The sequence below is a fragment of the Camellia sinensis genome, unplaced genomic scaffold, assembly GCF_055761805.1.
Source record: "Camellia sinensis isolate YWXY unplaced genomic scaffold, ASM5576180v1 Unanchor1, whole genome shotgun sequence".
Taxonomy (NCBI): Eukaryota; Viridiplantae; Streptophyta; class Magnoliopsida; order Ericales; family Theaceae; genus Camellia; species Camellia sinensis.
In genome coordinates this window covers 24149223-24158178 of record NW_028128987.1, presented here as the reverse complement: position 1 = coordinate 24158178, position 8956 = coordinate 24149223, and the positions used below count along the sequence as shown (strand labels likewise).

At 47.9% G+C, this 8956-nt stretch overlaps 1 protein-coding gene across 1 annotated transcript; it reads right to left on the bottom strand.

Moving 5' to 3' along the window:
- Positions 1–4413: 4413 nt before the first annotated feature.
- LOC145814141 (uncharacterized) lies at positions 4414–5260 on the bottom strand. The gene is made up of 3 exons (XM_082910667.1): positions 5135–5260; positions 4955–5053; positions 4414–4746 (listed from the first exon to the last, which is right to left on the bottom strand). Exons 1-3 carry the CDS (start codon positions 5243–5245, stop codon positions 4414–4416), a joined length of 543 nt encoding a protein of 180 aa, XP_082766793.1. The 5' UTR covers positions 5246–5260.
- Positions 5261–8956: the final 3696 nt, after the last annotated feature.

Here is an 8956-nt window from a genome sequence, read left to right as displayed (position 1 = left end):
CCAACAATGAAGCAGAGTATGAGGCATGTATTGCTGGCCTGGAAGCAGCCCTGGAACTAGGGGCAAGACGTGTGGACGTCATTAGGGACTCGAACCTCGTTGTGTCTCAAGCGAAAGGAGATTGGAAAGTTAAGGAGGAATGGATGATAATCTACCACCAAACCTTGGATCTGCTAATTCCTCGGTTTGAGAAGCTAAATTTCACCCACCTCGTAAGAGAGAACAACAGGTTTGCAGATTCATTAGCAACTCTATCTTCTATGATAGACATTCCGTCTGGAGTCCGGATGCGTCCAGTCATTATTGATCAGAAGTTCGTGCCAGCATACGAGTCGATTTCCGCCATAGATGAAGCTCAAGACGGCAATCCCTGGTACTACGACATCTGGAACTTCTTGGAAAAGGAGACATATCCACTAGGGGCAAACGCCAAGGATAAGAGGGCTGTCAGAAGAATGGCTACTCAGTTTATTATCTGCGGGGGAAAGCTGTACAAAAGGGGTCATCTGGGAATGCATAAGCTCTGTGTAGAAGCTGAAGAGTCAAGACGCCTGATGGAAGCCATCCATGGGGGGGAGTGCGGTGCACACATGAATGAAGTAATGCTGGCCAGAAAAATACTCAGACAGGGCTACTACTGGTCAACCATGGAGGAGGATTGTATTAGCTTTGTTCGGCGATGCCACAAGTGTCAAATTCATGCAAACCGCATGAACATCCCGTCGTCAAAACTGTACAACATGACTTCACCATGGCCTTTTTCGGTCTGGGGAATTGATGTGATCGGAGCTGTTACCCCGAAGGGGTCAAACGGGCATGAGTTTATCCTGGTAGCGATAGATTATTTCACAAAGTGGGTCGAGGCCCAATCATACGCGGTGTTGAAAGCGTCGCATGTCGCAAAGTTCATCAGGAACAACATCATCTGTCGCTACGGGGTGCCAAACGAGATAATTTCAGATAATGGTTCCCACTTCAAGAAAGAAGTGATAGACTTGTTGGAGAAATACAATGTGACTTTCCATAAGTCATCTACATACCGGCCGCAGACCAATGGAGCAGTTGAGGCCGCCAACAAGAATATCAAGCATATACTACAGAAGATGGTGGAAACCTATCGAGATTGGCCAGACAAGCTGCCATTTGCTCTGTGGGGCTACAGGACGTCAATCAGAACTTCTACTGGAGCAACTCCATATTCATTGGTCTATGGAATGGAGGCTGTTCTACCCATTGAGATTGAGGTTCCGTCGTTACGACTATTGGCTGAATGCCAGATAGCCGAAGCAGATTGGCAGCAAAGCAGATTCGAAGAACTCATGCTCTTTGATGAAAGAAGACTGAAAGCACTGTACCACATCCAAGGCTATCAACGCAGAATTGCCCGGGCTTTCAACAAGAAGGTTAAGTCCCGGAATCTGAAAGAAGGAGATTTGGTGCTCAAAGACAACCGAGCTCCCATCCACGACCCAAGGGGCAAGTTCAAACCAAATTGGACTGGTCCTTACATCATCAAAGCTATCTGGTCAGGTGGGGCTGTGGTTCTGATGGATCTAGATGGCTTGGAGTTCTCACAACCAATCAATATGGACAAGTTGAAGAAATACAATCCTTGAGAGGCTCGCTAGGCCGAAAACCTGAAAGGGCGACCTAGGCAAAATTCAGAGCACAAAAAAATAGAAAATATAAAAACTGAGCTCGCAAGGTTGAAAACCCGCAAAGGGCGGCCTTGGCAAAAGTTAGAGCGCAAAAGGAGAGTGAAAATACTCGAGTGAACCTATGCCTAAACTACGTAAGGCTTGATTCCCATCTTTGGGATACGTAGGCAACTTCACATCGAAGTTCAGCCATAAACTTTTCCCCGATCAACTCTGTCCACTTTGATCATCTCAGTCATCTTTATCCATCAGCATTTATCGTGATCTCCGGTACAGTGCTGTTCAAACTAGGGGCAACTTTCCGTTGCCGCGACGGTGCAAAATTACTCAAACTAGGGGCAACTTTCCAGTTGCAGGGATCTGGGGTTGTACATTTCAGTGACAGATCTCCGGCGTGTCCAGTTCTGATCCACATCGAAAATAGTTTTGAAAAGTTTTAATAAAAGTTGACTTTGATCAAATTAATCTTTTTACGACTAAGACCATTTTTGGACCAAAAGTGGAAAATTTTCAGTACCACAACTTTCAATTTCATTGATTTCAAAACTGAGTTCTCCTGCTCTTGCATTACAATCGAGGTTGCTTTTTAGTACATTCATAAAGAAAACTTGAAAATGCTAAATAAGCAATAAATTTGGGGCATAGTTGAATCAAGTATCTCTGCGTCCCCTCCCAGAGTTGGACGAAGCATCTGATGCCAAGCTGGGCCCAATCTGTGCCTCCTCATTGAGCCAATCCACGCACTCATCGGACAAAGTACAACTGAAAGTGGAAGCAGGGGCCAGGAGCTCTCTAGTCCTCCATGCCGTGGCATATCGGGCAAGCTGTGCCCCCCGGATCGGGAAAGCGGCTGGGTACTCAATCCCCTCCGGTGGACAAGTCTGATCATGACCAAACTGACGCAAGAACCGGAACGAAAAATAGAATACGCAGTGGGTCAGACCAACCAATTGGATTCCAATCAGCCGGGACATACTATAGCTCATTGCCGGGAGGTTGAGCCAAGGACAACGCCAAGCAATGCCGTCTGCGGGCAAATTGCACATCCAATCGAACCACCACCTTTCGTCAAGAGCATTGACTAGGCACTGCCGAAAGAAGTAGCCTCGAGCTGAATAGGCCGGGCAAGAGTCCACAACCTGCAACTTGTCCATTAACCATACCTAGGGGAGGGATGAAAAATGAGAGAATAAAGAACAGAGAGATGTACGATGAGAGAAAAAGTAAGACAAGGGTTTTGTGAGAAAAACCGAGCCTGAGGGTCGAGTGATGTGAACAAATATATATGTGAGGTCAGGTGGGAAACATTACCTGCAGCAGCAGTGGACTCCCAGCAAACCTGGTCGCCTCCCGGCGATAGACAGAATCTAAGCCCATCAGTGTCTCGGCCTAGGTCATGGCAATACAGCTCTTTCCTTCCCTCAAACCTTGGGCGACTTCAATCAAGCGAATGCTAGCCTCGCCGAAGCCCGAGGAAAGCAGAAAGTGGGACAACATACACAAGCAGAGGGCGTGTTGCCGGAAACCCTGCCAATAATGGTTGCTGCGGTCACCAGCGTCGGAAAAACGATGGATCAAGCCGAGGATGTCTAGTTCCCCACTGCAGATCAAAGATCGAGCATCATGCGCCGTGAGCCCACACATCCGTCCTAAAGCCTGAGCGTGACCAAAACGGAGCTGCGGCGAGATTACTTCAGAGCATTCAGATTCCATCAAAACCTGAAAATCTTCGAAAGTCGGACACATCTCTTGGCCGCCAAAGCTGAAAACATGCGTCACTGGATTCCAGAACCTTGCCGCGGCATGGAGAAAAGGAAGCTGTAGCGGAGTACGGCTCAGCGTGAATAGTGCATTCAGGCCGAAACCCCGGAAATTCAGCTTTTCCGAGCCATCTAGAGAAGAGATCCAAGATATGAGATTTTCTGCGAGAAACGCCTCCATCTTTGTCTAAAACTAAGATGAAATGAATGTTCCCGAAGTTGAGGCTTTTATAGAAGGAAAGACACTATTCACGGGGACACGTGTCAAAAATCTGGTGGCTGCAGGACTGAATGGCCGGCCAGCCACCTTTTCTGGCTGGCCAGCCATTTACTTTTTGCAGAAATGGCCGGCCAGCTGTCTCTCTCCACAAAAATGGCCGGCCGGCTCCCAGGGATGGCTGGCAATGCTGCAGTGTATCTCCTTGGCCCTGTTTTACTCTTCGAGGGAGAGTTCCAAGCATTTCCATACAACGGGAGAGTCAAAGGCCTTCATTTCGGATGCATTCCGATGCCCAGATCGTCAGAAGTACACTTTGTTTTTGGTTGAGTTTTGTTTATCGAGTTGTTGTTTTGCTTATCGAGTTGTTTGTCGAGCGGACGTGTTTCGTGTTTTTGAGTCATTGCTCTCTATGTAAGCAATTTTTGTTAAAGTCTTGTTTATTTGCGTTGTTGCATTTTGTTTATCGAGTTGTAAACTTGCTAAAGATTCTGTTATATCTTAGTAGGTGGAGTTGCTTAGTTTGTTGCGTCGGTTCACTACCTGACTTGGTGATTACACAACGCGCATTTCCATTCAATTTCATTTTTGTGCAAAATAAAATGATGCGATACGATGCTAAAGTTTAAAATACAAACATCTCTTCAAAAGCTATTTCATTCCATCATGCTTTACAACAAACAAAGGTACAAGTTTTACAAAAAATAAAACTACCTAACAATGTGCAAAGTACTATAAACTACTAGCAAAAAGAAAAATAAAGCAGGAAATAGCAGCATCAAGGTCCTCGAGAGCGGGAACGAGAAGCACTCCTCATCCTCTTCTGCGGGACAATCTCCGCACCATCATCATCATCTGAGTCGGAGCCTCCCTCCTCAGCAGATGTCTCTGACTGACGATCGGTAGCCTCCTCCTCCTCATCAGGCTCCACCTCCACAACGTGAGCCCTGCGCCTGCGGACGGGCCCTCCTCGAGCTCCTCGAAAAGGCCTAGATGGCCCGGCTCCTCGGGAAGGCCGAGATGGCCCCGCCCCCTGAAAAGGCCCAGATGGCCCAGCTCCCCAATGAGGCCCAGGTGGCCTGGTCTGCGGCTGACCGGACCATGAAGGCATCTGAAAACAAAGAGTTCAATTCAAATACATCAGTCCAAATATATACATCAGATGCAGATACAAGCAAAGGATACGTAAAGTGGGTGCATGTTAATACAATGTACAAGTGGGGTGTGTGTCAGATGTGCTCTACACAAATAGTCTATCGATGCAGTAGAAATCAACATCTTATCAGAAGTATGATAAATGCCAGAAAACTGAAGGGTACCTGAATGCCCGCGACAGACAACTGTGCCTCCCTACGCAGGACCATGCCCTCGAGTGTGGCCACCAGTCCAACCACCTCCTCCATGTACCCTCGCGATGGCTGCAAAATGAGCTCATAATCATCAGTGAACAGAAAAGTGTCTAAACATCTGAATGATGAATGAAAACAAGTGGAGCATACCGGCGGTGAGTCCGGATCAATGGCGTATCGATCACTGGGCATCGGAGGCTCTAGTGGAATCGGAGTCGGAGAGCTAGCCCCATACTGCCACGCCATCAACTCAGTAGGCATATCTGGCCATCCGGGATGGGGATGAACCGACGGAGCCGGAGGAACCGGTCTACTCCCACCTCTAGAGGTACCAGCCCTGCTAGTGGAAGGGGCATCTATAGCCCGAGCCCGAGCCTGGTCCGAGGATGACATACCGACAGGCCTCATCATCGGAATACGAGCTTCCGTCAATGGAGGCATCAAATATATGTGACGGTAAGTGGCGTAGTCCCCCTCTTCAATGTATAGTAAAGCATCAGTACCCAGCATGGCGCCGACTACCTCTGAGTACGAGAGCCTGTCAGCGGTCCGCATACTGGCTGGAGGTACTGCGGGAATATCCTGAGAAAGATACCCCCATACCTGGCGCAGAAAGCGCTCCCCCAGGAACCATACCCTACCAACCGGCCCTTCAAGCAGGACCCTATACTGGGAGATGTCCGATGCTCCGGTATACTGAAGTCGGAGACCATCACCCAGGGACACCCAGGGCTGCCATGTAATCTGCGGATGATGAATGCATAAACCAATCAGAAATCGAGAATATACAGAGCAAATCAAAGATGAGAATGAAAGGAACTGAAAGTCCTGAGGTACCTCTGAATGTCGCACAGTGTCAAAATACTGTCGCAGGCGAAGAAGGGTCTCTCGAGGTCTCGGCCGGTGCGGGCCCTCGAATATCAATGAATATGGGGTCACGGGAATCCCTACCACCTCCAGCTCTGGGGCTAATGATGGGAAGTATACATAGACCCATAACTGAGAAAAGCAATGCAGAATGCAAGTACGAAATGCTGGGAGCAAAATACAGACTGTAAAAGTGCGCTGTGTGTGCAATGTACAAGCAATGAGAAGCAGAAATGTAAATCAAGGGGACAGAAAGTACCTCCCAGGCTCTCCAGTAGCCGCCAAGCAAATCGCCCAGCCCGCGGGAGGTCGCGCTCATATAAAAGTAAAGGGTAGCCAGGCCGGCGCCACCCCAGTCATATCGATGGACCTGTGATAGGTCGACTAGAGCGCTCAGCAAATAAAGCCCAACTGTGTTCCCTCTGTCGGCGAATAGGGTACTCCCGAAGAGGAACATCAAGAAACCACGGGCGTACTGCTCCGTCTCCTCGGGACTCTCAGGCACCATCTCCGCCCGCCGGAAATGGGAGGAGAACCAAGTATATCGGACTCTCCCAGAGACCCTGTCAACAGGCGGGTGAGCCCCCAATAAATACATCCAGGCGGCCTCCCACTCGCCCATATCCTCATCGTAAGGGATGGACCAACCTCCGACGTCTAAACCGGTCAATACAGCGAAGTCAAAAGGGGTCATGGTCATATCCCCGGTAGCAGAGAAATGAAAAGAGTTGGTGGTGTCCCACCATCTCTCTACCAAGGCTGCCATCAGCGTCCTCCTGGCAGGACAACGTGACAACCCGACGCAGAAGGGTCTGAATCCTGCCAAGTCCACTAAGTCTCGAACACCCTCCGGGAGCTCGGCATACCAGTCCCGTGCAATGGTGGAACCATACCCCCGCACACTGCGGGAGCAAACCTGCATTCAAAATGAATACATGTATCAATAATGAAATGAAATGGGCTGTGTGCCAATGAGATAAAATGGGCTGTGTGCCAATGAGATGAAATGGGCTGTGTGCCAATGAGATAAAATGGGCTGTGTGCTAATGAAATGAGATGGGCTGTGTGCCAATGAGATAAAATGGGCTGTGTGCCAATGAGATGAAATGGGCTGTGTGCCAATGAGATAAAATGGGCTGTGTGCCAATGAAATGAAATGGGCTGTGTGCCAATGAGATAAAATGGGCTGTGTGCCAATGAGATAAAATGGGCTGTGTGCCAATGAGATAAAATGGGCTGTGTGCTAATGAAATGAAATGGGCTGTGTGCCAATGAGATAAAATGGGCTGTGTGCCAATGAGATGAAATGGGCTGTGTGCCAATGAGATGAAATGGGCTGTGTGCCAATGAGATGAAATGGGCTGTGTGCCAATGAGATGAAATGGGTTGTGTGCCAATGAGATGAAATGGGCTGTATGCCGATGAAGTGGAATAAGCTACATGCAAATTCAGTCAAATTGTGGGCTGCGTGTTTAGAAAATTTGAAATTTGGGCTGCGTGTTCAACTTTCAGTTAAATTGTGGGCTGCGTGTTCACTGTCTATCTGGGCTGCGTGTTCAGAAAATTTGAAATTTGGGCTGCGTGTTCAACTTTCAATTAAATTGTGGGCTGCGTGTTCACTGTCTACCTGGGCTGCGTGTTCAGAAAATTTGAAATTTGGGCTGCGTGTTCAACTTTCAGTTAAATTGTGGGCTGCGTGTTCACTGTCTATCTGGGCTGCGTGTTCAGAAAATTTGAAATTTGGGCTGCGTGTTCAACTTTCAGTTAAATTGTGGGCTGCGTGTTCACTATCTACCTGGGCTGCGTGTTCAGAAAATTTGAAATTTGGGCTGCGTGTTCAACTTTCAGTTAAATTGTGGGCTGCGTGTTCACTATCTACCTGGGCTGCGTGTTCAGAAAATTTGAAATTTGGGCTGCGTGTTCAACTTTCAGTTAAATTGTGGGCTGCGTGTTCACTGTCTATCTGGGCTGCGTGTTCAGAAAATTTGAAATTTGGGCTGCGTGTTCAACTTTCAGTTAAATTGTGGGCTGCGTGTTCACTATCTACCTGGGCTGCGTGTTCAGAAAATTTGAAATTTGGGCTGCGTGTTCAACTTTCAGTTAAATTGTGGGCTGCGTGTTCACTGTCTATCTGGGCTGCGTGTTCAGAAAATTTGAAATTTGGGCTGCGTGTTCAACTTTTAGTTAAATTGTGGGCTGCGTGTTCACTATCTACCTGGGCTGCGTGTTCAGAAAATTTGAAATTTGGGCTGCGTGTTCAACTTTCAGTTAAATTGTGGGCTGTGTGTTCACTGTCTATCTGGGCTGCGTGTTCAGAAAATTTGAAATTTGGGCTGCGTGTTCAACTTTCAGTTAAATTGTGGGCTGCGTATTCACTATCTACCTGGGCTGCGTGTTCAGAAAATTTGAAGTTCGGGCTGCGTGTTCAACTTTCAGTTAAATTGTGGGCTGCGTGTTCACTATTAATCTGGGCTGCGTATTCAGAGGATTTGAAGCTTGGGCTGCGTGTTCAAATTTCAACTAGTGTGGGTTGCGTGTTCACTATCTACCTGGGCTGCGTGTTCAGAAAATTTGAAGTGTGGGCTGTGTGTTCACTTTCAAACCCGGGCTGTGTGTTCGACAAATCAGTGATTGGGCCGTGTGTTCGCCTCTTAACTAATGTGTACTGTGTGTTCGCAATTAATTAATGAGCCGAGTGTTCAGAAATTTGAATGTTAAAGTTACATAGTCAGGATGTAAGCAAAGTACTATGTCATAAGCTAAACTGCGTGTTCAAGCATGGCAAAGGTGCAAAATCTATATAAAATACAGAAGATGAGGTAAATACCTCTCGGGCCTCGTGAGAGAGATGCTGCTCCGGCTCTCTGAGAAGCAGATCCCCGGGTGCTCGCTCGTCAAAACTGGTAAAATGACGAAAGACAGTGCGCGGAAGAACGTGTGCTGGCGGACGGTACCTCCCGGGAATGAAAGGCCGGGTCCTCGGAGGTAGAGTCATGGGATCGAAATCATCGCCGGCACCTGGAAAACCTCCGCCGTGAGGAGAATTGCCCGCCATTTCCAAAGAATCTGCAAAAGGGAGCAAAAATGAGCAAAATGAGCCAAAAT

Coding starts and splice junctions, on each gene's coding strand:
- LOC145814141 (XM_082910667.1), bottom strand. CDS start 5,245: ATGCCTACTGAGTTGATGGCGTGGCAGTATGGGGCTAGCTCTCCGACT. Junction 5,054..5,134: donor TTGATCCGGACTCACCGCCG/GTATGCTCCACT, acceptor CTCATTTTGCAG/CCATCGCGAGGGTACATGGA. Junction 4,747..4,954: donor TGTCTGTCGCGGGCATTCAG/GTACCCTTCAGT, acceptor CTTTGTTTTCAG/ATGCCTTCATGGTCCGGTCA.